The sequence below is a fragment of the Nuphar pumila genome, chromosome 3 (genome assembly GCF_984573655.1).
Source record: "Nuphar pumila chromosome 3, dmNupPumi1.hap1.1, whole genome shotgun sequence".
Taxonomy (NCBI): Eukaryota; Viridiplantae; Streptophyta; class Magnoliopsida; order Nymphaeales; family Nymphaeaceae; genus Nuphar; species Nuphar pumila.
Genome location: NC_143251.1, coordinates 126,701,527 through 126,717,264, shown reverse-complemented (window position 1 = coordinate 126,717,264; position 15,738 = coordinate 126,701,527). Strand labels below are relative to the sequence as shown.

Genomic DNA, 15,738 nt, shown 5'->3' with positions numbered 1-15,738 from the left:
GAGACCCGAAGTCTGCCCACCCAAGGAAAAACTTCTGGCTCCGCCACTGGGATAAATGTTGGGTGGATGAAATAGAAGAGTGCAACTGGAGTGTTGTGCGATCGTAGAATGTCATTGTGGTTGAAAGAAAAGTTTTATAGGATGACTATTAGGCCCGCTTTACTATATGGTACGGAATTTTGGGTTGCCAAGAGGCATCATATTCAAAAAATGAGTGTAGCTGAGATGCGTATGCTGAGATGGATGTGTGAAAATACAATAAAAGATAAGATTCAGAACAAGGAGACACGTAAGAAGGTAGGCGTTGCACCCATTGAAAATAAGATGAGAGAGAATCGTTTACGGTGGTTTGGACATATTCGGCGAAGGCCTAATGATGCTCTAGTTAGAAGGATGGAGAAATGAAAAAATATATTAGATAAAAGAGGTCGGGGTAGGCCTATAGGAAGACATGGATGGATGTGATAGGAAAGGATATGAATGCTTTGAACCTCACCGAGGACATGACATTGGATAGAAATGATTGGAGGAGAAGGATTCGTGTGGAAGACCCAGAATGATTTTCTTTATTGGTTCATATGGCCGACCCCAATTGTTTTGGGATGAAGGCGTAGTTGTTGTTGTTGAAAGGATAATAAAAAGGCAAAGAAGACTAAAAGGGTTTTATTTAAATTGTTTTGTCAAAAGAATGACCTATATATGAAATTTCACAAAACTGGAGCTCACTTGACCAACACAATAATTTCATGAGAAACAGAAAAAACCACCATCACATACCTATTTGCGCTATTTAAGCCTGTCTTACTTATCTCGATGATGTAAACCGGCGCACCCCTTACCCTTGGAGAGTTACTTTGCTTTCGGTACGGGTAAAGTGCACGATACTCTTGCCCATTCTTATATTCAAGGGGATGACGTCCGTAAACAAAGAATCCTCACCACTCATCTCGCAGTTGTGGGCCCCATCTAGCTACGACAACATGCTTGCATGTTTGTTTCAAAGTTTCACAGGTAAGAAGAATGGGTGCCAGCTCAACACTTTTTTTCAGAAGAACTGTACAAAACAGGTAAAACTAGCGGGCCCCAGTTTTTTTGGGTAACTTTTTTCCCAAGAAAGAGCCCGATAGAATAAGGAAAAAAAGCCAAAGAATGTTATACTGACACGTGTAACCCGTACAAAAGTGGCTGCAGCTAGGGCTTGGCGGGAAGGGGGGAGAGAGAGAGAGAGAGAGAACCAAAGCGGCCGAGAGAGAGCGACGACCGGAGCGTTGGGGAATACAGGGTAGGGAGAAGGGGGAAAAGAGAGAGAAACAACCCACCACCGTCGATCGAAGCCGATGGATGGCGACAACTGCATCATCTCCAACTTCGTCCGCAAGGACAAGGCGGAGATCGAGGCGTACCGCCTCTTCCGGGTGCGCCGCACCGTCTTCCAGATGCTCCGCGACCGCGGCTATGCCGTCTCTGACGCCGACCTCGCCGCCGACTTCGACGAGTTCCGGTCGTCTTCCGGCGGAGAGTTCGCCGAGCTCCGCTCCCTCACCGTCGTCCGCTTCCACGGCTCCGGCGCCGGCGCCGGCAAGGTTCGTACTCCCTCCCTCTCCCTCTATGTAGAGGGGATTCGTTTCTTCGATCGATTGATCGGTGTCGAAATTGCAGATTGTGGTGCTCTTCTTCGGAGGCGATTCGTTCAAGATCTCGAGCCTTCGGGAGTACCTGATCCAGTGCAACAAGGAGGGCGCGAGCCGGATGATTGTCGTCTACCGAAACTCCATGACGTCGCTCGTCCGGAAGGCCGCCAAGGAGAGCCAGTCGGTCATCAAGGTCGAGCTGTTTCACGTAGGTTCCGGTTCTTCGCGAGATTTCGTTTTCTTCCCATTATGTACTTGCTGTTGAATGCTCAAGGCAGTGGCTGGCAACCATGGGTTTGATTCTTTCAAAGTGATGGTTGGATCTTGGATGCGCCCACTTATCCAGAAAAACTGGTGCATGCTTTTAACTTGGATGCAGCCACTTATCCAGAAAAACTGGTGATTTGCATATGGTTTTTTATTGATGTAGAGAAGGCATACGATAGAGTACCTAGGGATGTTCTCTGGTGGACAATGATGAAAAAAGGTGTCTCTCAAGTTAACCAATGTCCGCACTTGTGGAGGGGTGACAAACAATTTTCCTATAAGAGTTGGGTTACAGCAAGGATCTACATTAAACCCTTTCCTATTTGCTATAGCGATGGATGAGCTTACGAAAACAATTCAAGAAAATGTGCCATGGTGCATGTTTGCTGATGATATTGTTTTGATTGATGAGTCTAGAGCTGGGGTTAATGCTAAGTTAGAATTATGGAGACAAACATTGGAAGTAAGAGGTTTTACGTTGAGTAAGAGTAGGACAAAATATATGGAATGTCGGTTTAGTAAGCAACGCAGTAGTGATGAGAGTGTAGTGAAGCTTGACAAGCAAGAAATATCGGTGGATGACTATTTCAAATATTTGGGATCTATCATTCAAAATGGTGGAGAAATTGATGGAGATGTAAACCATAGGATAAAGGTTGGGTGGATGAAATAGAAAAGTGCAACTGGAGTGTTGTGCGATCGTAAAATGCCATTGCGGTTGAAGGAAAAATTTTATAGGACGACAATTAGGCCTGCTTTACTATATGATACAGAATGTTGGGTTGCAAAGAGACATCATATTCAAAAAATAAGTGTAGCTGAGATGCGTATGCTTCGATGGATGTGCGAAAATACAATAAAAGATAAGATTCGAAACGAGGAGATACGTAAGAAGGTAGGCGTTGCATCCATTGAAAATAAGATGAGAGAAAATCGTTTACGGTGGTTTGGGCATATTCGGCGAAGGCCTAATGATGCTCCAGTTAGAAGGATGGAGAAATGGCAAAATATATTAGTTAAAAGAGGTCGGGGTAGGCCTAAGAAGACTTGGATGGAGATGATAGGAAAGGATATGAATGCTTTGAACCTCACCGAGGACATGGCATTGGATAGAAATGATTGGAGGAGAAGAATTCATGTGGAGGACCCAGAATGATTTTCTTTTTTGGTTCATATCGCCGACCCCAATTGTTTTGGGATGAAGGCGTAGTTGTTGTTGTTGGATGCACCCACTTATTTAGGTTAACTGGGATACATTGTTTTAAAGGATGCTTGGATGCATCCACTTACCCGGATTAACTGGGATGCATTCTTTTTAAAGGGTGCTCGGATGCACCCGCTTATTCAGAAAACTGGGATAATGCACCCACTTATCCAGAAAACTGGGATAAATTCTTTCAAAGGAATGCTTGGATGCACCCACTTATCCATATTAACTTGGATACATTCTTTTTAAAGGGTGCTTGGATGCACCCGCTTATCCAGAAAACTGGGATAAATTCCTTCAAAGGGATGCTTGGATGCACCCACTTATCTAGAAAACCGGGGTGAATTTTTCAAGTAGGTGTTGGGATGCATGAACTTGCCTGAAAGAGTGGGATAAGCTGGGGAATTGCATTATGCAGCACAACAGAATGTTCCAACTCATCCAATTTCTCTGGGGGGGAGTGAGTACAACCAAATACCACTTAACAGATATCTGCATCATGTTACCAATCTATGCGTGAAATCGTGAGGTAGACAATGTTGGTGGCATCAAGCTGGAACTACGAGTAAAAGAGTCAATCTGAGAGCCATTATTCTTGGCTTAATGGGTTTCAGTTTTTGTTTTCTTCTTTTCCATAGTTATCAACATGCATTGACTTGGTATGCCTAATCAAGCGGTTATATAACAAAACCAAGAGGAAGAGAAGGTATTTATGTGAGTGTCCATATGCATCTTGATGCACATTATGCAGATAACTTTATGTCACGATTTTAGCTCAAAATAAATTTTTGTCTTTAATGAAAAAGGCTTGTCAGACAAGTCGGTCCAGCACCCCATTTGTTAATGCTGTTCCATGGATGGGTGCAGAGTTTTTTCAAGATCATGCTCCTCCTAACTGGATGGGTCCAACACATTCGGGTTCCACTCATGTAAACAAATTAGCATATTCTTATTTGAAAGTTTTGACTACTGAGTATATAATGACAGCCTGTATATGCATCCAATGCAAGTGGAAATCTAACATTTTGCATGCAGATCCACAAAAAGGAAAAAAAAACCCAGCATGTTACAAGCTATGTTACAAGGACACGAGGCACACTATTTTTGTGCAATTTTCTATTAAAAATAGTATACAAAGAGACACAACACTAGGGCAAGTTGAATCCTTGTGACATAGGTTACTAGCCTCTGTATATGGCAGAAACAATTGGCAAGGGGTTGCATATTCAGAACATCATTTTTAAAAACTTTTCATGTTAACAATCCCATTACTTCTGTATTATGGACAACTGTTTTGTTCCATATCCATCTTAGCAGTATAATCTAATTTAAAGATGTGACTATATCAAATATTTTTGTTGGTATATTTATTGTTTGATGTGTGTGTGCTTGCATGCATTCACGCATGCATTCACACGTAAATCCCCACTTCTATCATCTCTTCCCAATTGATGGATGACTCCTCCGCATCCCATGCAGCACTGTGTGTGTGCACGCCTGTGAGAAAGAGTTGTTTTGATATTTAGTCTAAAATACAAATTTTTTACCCATATAATGGTTACACTTTTGTACTGGTTTTCTCTAGACTTTTTCTGCATTTTGCCACCTTACTCTCGTTCTTCGGCTCTTGATCCTAATTGTGGCTACTAATGTTTTGGTCCTGTTCTGGATGGGTAACATCTGAACACATGGGTAGTTGCCCAAATTAGTATGAGTAGCTAACTCCTGTAATATAAGTAGCTGGTTAGTAAAGAGTCATTCCAGTTTCACTGCTCTTAGGCTCAAGAACTACAATTGATTAAATTCCATAGTCAGCCTCAGTATGCAGTTGATGACTGGTTTCAATAGCATGCTTATTGTGTTCTTGTTTTCTCATCAGATGGCTGATTTGTTATCTAATCCTACTGATCACGTTCTGATGCCCAAGCATGAGATATTGACTGTAAATGAGAAGGAAAAACTCCTGAAGCAGTATAGCATCAACGAAAACCAGGTTTTTTTATCACCCTGAAGTAATCGTTTTCAATAGTATAGTATTGTGTTATTGCCCATTATTTGTTTCTTTTTGAAGTTTATATGTTCCAGACTTTCAGTCTTTCAGTCATTATAATTTTGGATACATGCCATTGTCTCTCATCACTTTTTATTGCTTAGAATGTGAGCAAAGTAACATGTGAAAACACTTGAATTTTGTTACTATGCCAATCATGAATTGCCAAGAGATTTTGTTTTGCTTCATTTGATTAATATTATTTATTTTTTGTGTGAAGGGAGCTTGTCATAATTGTAAATAACAAATAAGAACCTCGATCTCATGTTTATATGTGTTTGTGCCATAGATACTGGAAGCGCCTAGCAACATTAGGAATCACGCTTCCTAGGAAGTGCCATTCAGAGTGGGAAGCAACCCTACAAAGATGAATAATTATGAACTGCGGTCCCTGAACAGGAATCCTGAAATCTGAATGTAGGAATCTCTCCATGGAATAATGGATCCTAGAATTTATTTTCAGGAATCTTGATTTATGGGCATATAGGAATCTCAGTTCCTAATATTTGGGAATTGCAACTCTTTGAAATGGAATTTAAATTTTTATGGCATACCAAATTTAGTATTTCAGAAAATACCCTATATATGATCTATAAATATGAAAGCAATTTTCTACTTTAAATTGGTCTTGATATCATATTGTAACATGTATGAAACTATGAAACTTTAACTTTCCAAGACCTTTTTTCTTAATTGTTTCGAAATTTCATAAAGTAGCCGATTGTGTTATTAAACTTACTGGCAATTCCTTGGAGTTGTGATGCATGTTGTAAATTATGTAGCAATTGTTGCATAGATGTATTGTTGTATCAATTCCCATTATTATTTTAGTGTTTGGTGTCCAAAGTATGTTTGCTGTTCTTAAATGTCATTTTTATTTGAAATGTTGCATAGATAATATTTTTTGAGTATTTCATTGTTGCATGCATGTCTTTTGTCATTCTTTTAAATTTAGTGATCTAAAGAATTTCTAATAGGTCAATGTTGTCTATTGAGTATTGATGATGATAATTTAATAAAAGGTTTTCTTTTTACTCCCATCTATTTTTCAGTATTTCACATGCAAACCATGTGCTTCCCGAACAATTCCACATATCGCTTCTAGACGATTCTTCATACTGTTTTCCATCACTTCTCCAATCCTGTTGAATCTTATAATCATTGGTTTCTGATTCCCGTGTTGATTTTCTGATTCCCGTGTCGATTTTCATATTGTAGTTATGTTCCGTGCATGTGCACATGCATGTCTTTTCATCCCTGCTATTTGAGGCTCCACTTTCATGCTGACTAACTCTAGATCCATTAGGCAATGCAGATTATTATAATGTTCTGCCTCTTGGGTGTCTCCATGCTTGCTAATGCTTGCATTGCTAGAAGAAATATGTGAATATGCTTTGAGAACATATTTTCTCTCTCAGAATGACCATAAATGTGACTCTTCATGGATGTGGACACTGTAAATCAGTGGGATAGTGCAGTTTCTAACTCAAAAGGCTTTTTGTACTTAAATCAGCCACTAACTTCTTGGGAACCATTAATTTACAAATATTCATGTAGAATTTTGTCAACTAACAGTGCTAACTCTTTATGCTGTTGCTTTTTTTATGCTTATGATGTTATTATGCATGAGTATAATTCTGGTGGAATTCGTTATTTGAAACATGAACTTACATTTTAATATGGGCACCAGGGGTATGTTCTACATGACCTACTGAATTTATAAGCACAATTAGGATAGTGAAAAGCAATTCGATGAGTATATCATTGCAGTGGAAGTTCTCGTTAATATAGGAGTAAATGTGAAATTTGTTCTATGGCGTCAGGGAGCATATTTGCAGATCCCAATGTATGTGGCAGATTCTTGATAAGTTTATAAATTTATGAAATAGTCTAAATTGAAACATCTGCATCTATTAGTAGAAATAACCACTGTTAGGGCTCTTATGGTAGCTGTGCGTGCGTGCATGCATGTGAAATTCAGGAAAACACTATCATGCCATTTTATATCTAAGCGCTGATAAACTCTATAAAACATGTTACGAGATTCATATTAACAGCATTCAGTATAAGTTCAAGACACATAAGTGCTCTAACCATGTTTCGCGGAAAAGACCCGTATCAATAATTATGATCTTATAACCCTGCTAAGTGGTGGTTCAACATGGATTCTACATCTTGGAACCAAGCCAATTTTGCGTTCAATAAGGTAGGGATCATCAAAACACTATCTAAGAAAAATATTAGAATATGATATCAAAGCTGCAGAATTCCCAAAATCAACTAAAAAAAGTGCATTAACATGAGACTAGATGCTGCTAAATTTAGGAGAGCTTAAATTTTGCATGGTAGTGGCTGCACAGGAGGCCTCAGTAAGGGGTCTTGAATTGAGGCCAAAATCCTCAAAATTGTGGTATCTGACTTAAATTTGTGTTAGAGATTTTGTAAAGCTTATGTATCCTCAAATTACAATCGGTGCACAAAAGTATTGTATAAGGAGGTTTGTACTTCATATATATTGATTTCATAAACCTGAAAGACAATGTCATCAGCAAATAGAACCTGTGTTCAATGTGTTTATTATAAAAGATCAAATGGGTTGCAAAGGCACTCACATACAGAAAAAATACAAACATGATTTACGTGGTTCTACCAGTACTATTTTCTACACCCATGGAAGATAAAACCCTCTCTCACAATTCTTTTCTCTCAATATGTCAATGAGAGAGAGAGAGTTATAAACTTATATATAATATCATCATGTAACCACTTCACACATTTTTTCTTTACAAATTCACCCTCTTTTGTTTAGCAAGTGTTTCAAAACTTGCTTTTACATGGGAACATAGTTAGGTACTTTCCTTGGCTTGAAACATGATAAGATAAGAAAGCTTGGCCCTTAAGATTAGGACTTAACGTTTCTGATGGAGTCTTGAGATTGTAGTCTTTCTTGGCTAGGAATTCCTTTCTGTTTGCTTTCTTTAATTGTTCACCATCTAGCTGGACGTCTCTAGTGCCTTCTTCTTTGGACTGAGTCCAATCTTGATAACCCGATTTTGGTTTAACATGCCCCCTCAAGCTTATCTCCTTAGTACCTAAGATTAAGTTTGCTCCTGAGCAAAATAAATTTTGGACGTGTACTTGATCTTGCGAAGAAACAAATTTTGCTTCTATCTGACTGTTGCCCACCTTCTCTCTTACGAAGTGGTAGTCGATTTCAATGTGCTTGGTTCTGGCATGAAAAACAGGGTTTGCAGCCAAATATGTAGCTCCCAGATTGTCGCACCAAAGCCTTGGAATTGGAGTTTGTGTTATTCCCAACTCTCTTAGCAGCTTTATCAACCACATCAATTCTGACACTGCCCCTGCAAAAGCTTTATACTTAGTTTTTGTACTTGAGAGAGCAACAATATGTTGCTTATTCGAGCTCCATGACAAGACATTGGATCCTAAATAGGTTATATACCCATTCGTGGATGTCTTGTCATCTGGGCAACCATCCCAATCTGCACCAGAAAAGGCTTGCAGTCTTATAGAATCAGATTTGATAATATTAAGACCAAGATTAATTGTCCCCTTCAAATACCTCAATATTCTTTTCACATGGGCCCAGTGATCTTGCATTGGCTGGTGCATGAGTTGACATGCTTTGTTAATCGAGAAAGCTATATCAGACCAAGTGTGGCATATTGGAGTCCTTTGACTATGCTATTATAATTTGTAGCATCCTCTAAAGTTCACCATTGAATTTTGATAAAATCACATTTGGTGCCGCAGGTGCGACCACAGGTTTAGCATCAACAATACATGTCTTCACTAGTAAATCATAAATATATTATCTTTGAGAAAGACAATTACCATTGAACTTTGTTGAACCTCTATTCCCAAGAAAATGTAGCACTCCCAAGACCTAATGGAAAATTCTTTACTAAAATCATGAATAATTTTTAAAACTTCTTCTGTACTACTCTACCTGTGACAATAATATCATCTACATATACAAGAACATACAAAGTCATAGTTTGACAAATAAGGTGTTTGCCTTGGATTCAGTAAATCCAATTTGCTCAAGATAATTTCTTAGTCTTTCAAACTAGGCTCTAAGAGCTTATTTCAAGCCATATAGATCCTGACTAACCTGCAAACATGATGGTGAAACTACCTGTCTTTAAATTTTGGAGGTTGAACAATGTAAACCTCCTCCTTTAGAAAACCATGCAAGAAGGCATTACTGATGTCCGATTGATGAATGACCCTTTCTCGACTAACGACCAAGGGTAAGACTGTCCTAATGGTGGTTGGTTTGACAACATGGCTATAGGTTTCAAAATAATCAACTCCTACTTGACTATAGTCTTTTGCTATCAATCTAGCCTTATAGCGGGGTATGGTCCCATCAACATGCCTTTTTATTTTGTCAATCCACTTACACCCTACTAGATTTTGATTAAAACTAGGTGGGACAAGGGTCCAAGTGTTGTTCTTGTGAAGGGCATTAATTTTCCTCTCTCATAGTTTCCTGCCATTTGGGATCAAATTTAGCTTTGGAAAAATATTGAGGTTCTTCATCAACAATTTCACTAAGCAAGGTCTTAGGCGAAGAATATTTAGAAGTGAAGAAAACCTTTGGCTTTCTGGTTTCATCTTGGGACTTTGGTATCATAGGATGCATTCTTACGTGGTATTGAGAGCTTAGATCAACTACCAAATTGATTCCGTCAGTGCTTTGGACCAATGGTTCTTCTTCCAATTGAGTTTGGACGGGATGGATATTGCCGTTTGAGTCTTGATCATGCGCACTAGAATTTGTCTCGACTTCCTCCTCACTCATTTCAACAGCATTGGTCTCAAGCGGATCATCTGAATTTTCAATAGGAGCATGGGTAATATGAGTGGAAATCATAGGCAAAACCTAAGAAGAGTCATTCATCGATGGACATTAATTTTGAAGCCACATGGTAACATCTTTAGCTGTAATGGGTTCATTTGTTCCATCATAGAAAAAAGGTTCTTCATCAAATATAACATGTCTATATACATGGACTCTCTTGCTTACAGGGTCAAAACCAGAGTTACCGGAAGCGCCTAGCTAAAAGGGGAAGCGCGCTTCCCCGAAGCGCGCTTCCCCGAAGCGCGCTTCGGAAGCGCGAAACGTCGCGCTTCCGAAGCGTGGGGGGAAGCGTCCCCCTTTTTTGGGAAGCGCGTTTCCCTTTAATGGGGGACGCGTTTCCCTTTAATGGGGGACGCGCTTCCCTTTAATGGGAAGCGCGCTTCCCATCACGCTTCTCCCACGCTTCCCCCTCGCTTCCCCCACGCTTCCCCCTCGCTTCCCCTGTTTTTTTCAATTTTTTTGTATTTTTTATTTTTTATTTTTATTTTTTCGCTTCCCCCTCGCTTCCGAGACGCTTCCTAGGTCACTTCCGAGACGCTTCCTAGGTCGCTTCCGAGACACTTCCCGAATCGCTCCTAAGTGGTCCCACGCTTCCCCGCTTCCTAAAATTTTGAAAGTGCCTCGCTTCCCGCTCCCGCTTCCCGCTTCCTCAACTGGCAACCATGGTCAAAACATAGATACCCTTTATGACGTCTCATATCCAATAAACACACATGCACGAGACTTAGCAGCCATCTTTGAAGTATTGTATGGAACAAAAACATTTGCATCCAAATTTTTTGAAAGACTCATATGATGGAGTTCTTTTGAAAAGCAATTCATAAGGAGATTTATTCTTCAAATTTGGGGATGGCAATCTGTTTATAAAATGCATCGCAGTTTTAAAAGCATCAATCCAAAAATTACTCTTCATGGATTCATGAGAAAGAAAGCTCATCTCCATCTCAACAACATGATGATGATGCTTTCTTTCCACAATTCTATTTTGTTGCAGAGTATAAGGACAAGAAAGCCACCATTTTATCCCATTTTTATCAACAAAATAAATAAATAAATATATATATATATATATATATATATATATATATATATATATATATAATTTTTTTTTTTAAAAGGCAAGCTGGGGTTAGGCAGACCCCTACCAGTTATACAACGATACCATTGGGATTTGAACTTGCAGGAAACAACCAACTGAACCTTGAAAAATCATCCACTAGAAGAAGGTAATACTTGAAGCCTTCTCTAGATAAGTGGGGTGCTGGTCCCCACAGATCGGCATGAATAATTTCAGTGGACAACTAGCAGTAAAAGAAGTACTATCCAACAATACAACTTGAATAAAAATTAAAACTCTGTTTAGCAAACATAACATCCTTATTCTTAAAAAGCAAATCAAGATTTTTATGACTAGTATGGCCTAGGAAACTGCCATTTATTTACCATTTCACCAAAACTTCCTACAGCCATATTGGATTCTTTCTAGCTCAAACCATCTTCTTGAACCACTGTCCATAGGTAGAGACCATCTCTACTCAGCCCTCTTTGTAGGATATTCCTTTTCTGCAAGTCCTTCACAACAAATCCATTAGGATAGAACTCAAATGTGCATTTTTTATCCTTAGTAGATTTAGCTACCCACAAAAGATTTTTTCTGATCAAGGGAACATGCAACACATCTCTTAAAACTAGTGATTTATCATTTGAGTTGAGAAAACAATGACAAATTCACACTGTTTCCCACCATGATGAAATCCACTCGTGCATAGTTGGTTTTGTTGGCCATATTGCGATCTTCCGCAGACATGTGGTGGGTAGCACTCATGTTAGGATACCACACCAACTCTTGAGACCAATTCAAGGCCATGGCTACAAAGGCCTTTGGATATCATAGCATTGACGAGCAGTGTGGTTCCTATGACCACAGAATTGGCAAATGACTTTATTCTCTTGAGCAGGATTGTTGGTATTAGACTGAATGCTTCTTTGATTTGGAAAATTATTTTGGAAGCCTTGGAAGACTTTTCCACCATCGTTTCTTCCTCGACCACTTCCTCTTCTAAAGTTTCCATGTCTCCTGCCTCTTTGCGCAAAGAAAGTAATGGAAGTGGACCCAATGTGCTGAGACTGCTTACTCAATATTTGCAGTCATTTCTCGATTGACTAGCATATCATATAATTGAAAAAACTCGGAAAGACACATGTTGAAACAGTAGTTATGAAGGGATTCATACTTGCTACTTAACACGTTTAGGGTATAAAAAACCAGATCTTCATTAGAGACTTGCTCGCTCATGGCACTCAACAAATCAACTATGAACTTTCTGTGATTCAGGTACTCAACAATACTCTTGTCCTCCACGTTTTGGAGATCTCTTTTGAGCTGCAATATTCTCATATTTGACTGAGAGGCATATGCCTGCTCAAGAGATAGCCAAGCTTCACGAGCAGACGAGTGACAAATGATTTGACTCAGAACAGGCTTCGTCACTGTGGCTTTAATCCATCTTAATGCAAACTGGTCTGCTCTTTTCCATGTGACTTGTCACCTTCAACGATAAATTGAACTCGGGGTGATGACTTGCCATCAACATACTTTATCAAATCTTGGCTAAACATCACAGGTTCGATCTGTGAGCTCCAGAGAAAGTAATTATTTCTGTCTAGCTTCACTGACACCAAGCTTGCGAACACATTTCATTGAGTTGCAGCAGTGCTAGAAATGATAGCCATGACAAAGGCTGAAAAACGAGATTTTTGACAGCAGATGGAATCACAAAATCGAGATTGATATCGAGAGCCAGCATGGCTCTGATATCATATTAAAGATCAAACGGGTTGCAAAGGCATTCACACAGAAAAAATACGAAGACGATTTACATGGTTCGACTAGTACTATGGTCTGCGTCCATGGAAGATAAAGCCCTCTCTCACAATTCTCTTTTCTCTCAATATGCCAATGAGAAAGAGAGTTATATATATATAATTGTCATTTAACCCCTTCACACTTATTTCTCTTCACAAATTCATGTCTCTTTTGTTTAGCAATTAGCAAGTGTTTCAACATTCAACAACTTGCTTTTACATGATAACATATTCAAGTACTTTCCTTGGCTTGAAACATGATAAGATAATCCAACTTAGCCCTTGAGATTAGGACTTACTTTTCTGATGGAGTCTTGAGATTGCAAGTCTTCTTGGCTAAGAATTCCTTTCTGGTTGCTTTCTTTAATTCTTCACCATCTAGCTGGAGAGTCTAGATCCTTCTTCTTTGGACCAGGTCCAGTCTTGATGACCTTATTCTGGTTTAACATTGATATGCTTGGAGGAAGACTTAGTAGAACAAAGATGGTCGGAACAGTTTTTTTAGTGATCAGTTAATATTATTTTTTCCTTAACGATGTGAACTGGTATCATTAGATGTTTAGAAAAACTGGAGAAAGTGGAGAGTAGTGAGTGGATGATCTAGCATGAGGATTTCGAGGTAGTGTTGAAGAATTGTTAAACATGATTGCGACCATAAAGCATGGATGTATCATGTAATGAGAACAAAAAGTGCAAAATTTGCAGAGTGATTCCCTTGGCGTCTAAGAAGGGGCATGCAGTGCCGAGTTATATACAGTATGGTGAAAGGACAGGAGATGAAAAGAGACCAGTACAAAGAATGTGCGAAAAATATTAGCGTGCCCATTAATAACCAGTAAATGGTATCAAGGCTATTTTCACTTGCATGCTCAATTTCTTCAACATTCAAAGAATGTGCAAAATATTAGCGTACCTATTAATAACGAGTAAATGGTATATAGGCTATATGCACTTAACATATTCAATTTCTTCTACATTCATTATCCAATCATTCTCAGACTACCCTTATATTCAAAGTTTCATGCTCTAGCGACTGGTGTGACAGCTTATCATGTTTGTTCTTATTTTACATCTTTGACTATATCATCAATTGCAGTTTCTTTTTTATACCAAGCGTTTCCCTAGGTGGCATCTATATTTGCGTGAAAATTGATTGTCCATTTGAGCAATTGTTAACTTGTCTTTTATTTTCCAGATGCCGCGTATGTTGCAGACTGATATGATAGCACGATACTACGGCCTTGAGCCTGGCCAAATTGTGAAAGTAACTTATAACAGCGAAATTACCAAATCACATGTCACGTACCGTTGTGTTACATGAGTACCCAGATTGTGTTAGATTTTTTTATTTTGTACATATTAAGACTTATTTTGCATGTAACGGAGATTTTCCATCATCGTTGCACTCTTGGAGGTTGATGACAGTACGACCTTTTTGAGTTCTGGCCTTTAACAAGGAGGGACTAAGCATGAACCTGGTTAGCGCCATGGTGTGACCAAGTTTCTTCTCTATAGACCACTCATTCACTCCAAGAACTCGAGACTTGGTTCAGCTGGCTATAACAGGTTTTCCAGCCAATTGAATTAGACATACAAGACCGCCGCCGGTTGGGATGTCGGGTAGCTGGGCTTTGGCGTAGTTTCATATTTTATTTGATCTACGCATTGGTCATGGATATCAGTCATGAATGCTTATATAATTAAGAAATTTGGTTGAACTCACTTGAAACATGCAGTAGCAGAAATCTATAGGTACAACCTTTCCACCATCAGTCTTACCTTACAGATGCGTGGGACACTTCATGTATTAGGAATCATACTCTGGTTAGAATGGTTTTGATTGAAAACCCCGATTTTCTCAGCTTGAGAATTCGAGGTTGATTTTTAAGCTCTTACAAACCTGCTTATGATTCAAACGCTTTTGATTAAACATACTGTGTAAATGATGTCGAGATACAGAAAAATTAAGACGTTAAAAAGTAGTTTTTACCAGAGTACGCTAGTCAGGTGATCCATATTTTCACACACACACATGGTCCCATCTATCAGCTTATTGTGGACCGTTGAATGCAGAATTTCAGTTCTCAATGTTGCGTGATCTAAACCTTCGGACCTGTTTATGATTCCTTATTAGAAAACATGCTTTGGATTGAATTATTTCAATGAAAAGTTTGAGTTTTTTATTGTAAAATTTAAATGCAATATGAATTATTGACTTTTAGATTCCTTTTACAACCCATACAGACATAAATATTTTAAATAATAGATTTTTTCTCTAAAAAATTATTTACAAAACGTAATAGAACAATGAACACTAGATATACCATTTTACACATAAAGTAGTACAAATATATATATAGTAATGCGCACCTTCCAAACTATTCATCTTAGACCCTATTTAAAAATATAATATAGTGTTTTTTGCTTTATCTATAGATGTAGTCTCTATACTTTTTTTAGTAGAAAACATATATTAGTTTAAATATTTTTCACGTTTAAATGTGCTTTTAACTCAACACAAAAATCAATGGTTTATATAGAATCAAACACTTGATTAACTAAAAATCAAGAATTCTTGTTAAATTAATTCAATACAAAGCATGGTTATAGTATATAAATAGTGATAAACACATCTACCGGAATGGTTTGAGAGAGAACTGATCTTGTCCACATATATATATGGTGCTATGAAAAGCATGAAACTATTGAGTTAGTAATCATAGGTTCAAGCTTTATCCACTTAATCTGACCATATAAAAACATGGTTTGTTTACTAACGATCAAACATTGATAATGGTACTTCAATCTAAATATATAATTTTTTGAGTTG

The 15,738-nt window shown here is 38.4% G+C and overlaps 1 protein-coding gene across 1 annotated transcript; it reads left to right on the top strand.

Annotated features, from left to right (window-relative positions):
* Positions 1–1,190: 1,190 nt before the first annotated feature.
* On the top strand, positions 1,191–14,630 carry LOC149843681 (DNA-directed RNA polymerases IV and V subunit 5B-like). Its single transcript, XM_090000020.1, has 4 exons — positions 1,191–1,583; positions 1,660–1,839; positions 4,985–5,098; positions 14,104–14,630. The coding sequence occupies exons 1-4, from the start codon at positions 1,338–1,340 to the stop codon at positions 14,227–14,229; spliced, it is 666 nt and encodes a 221-aa protein (XP_089856146.1). The 5' UTR covers positions 1,191–1,337; the 3' UTR covers positions 14,230–14,630.
* Positions 14,631–15,738: the final 1,108 nt, after the last annotated feature.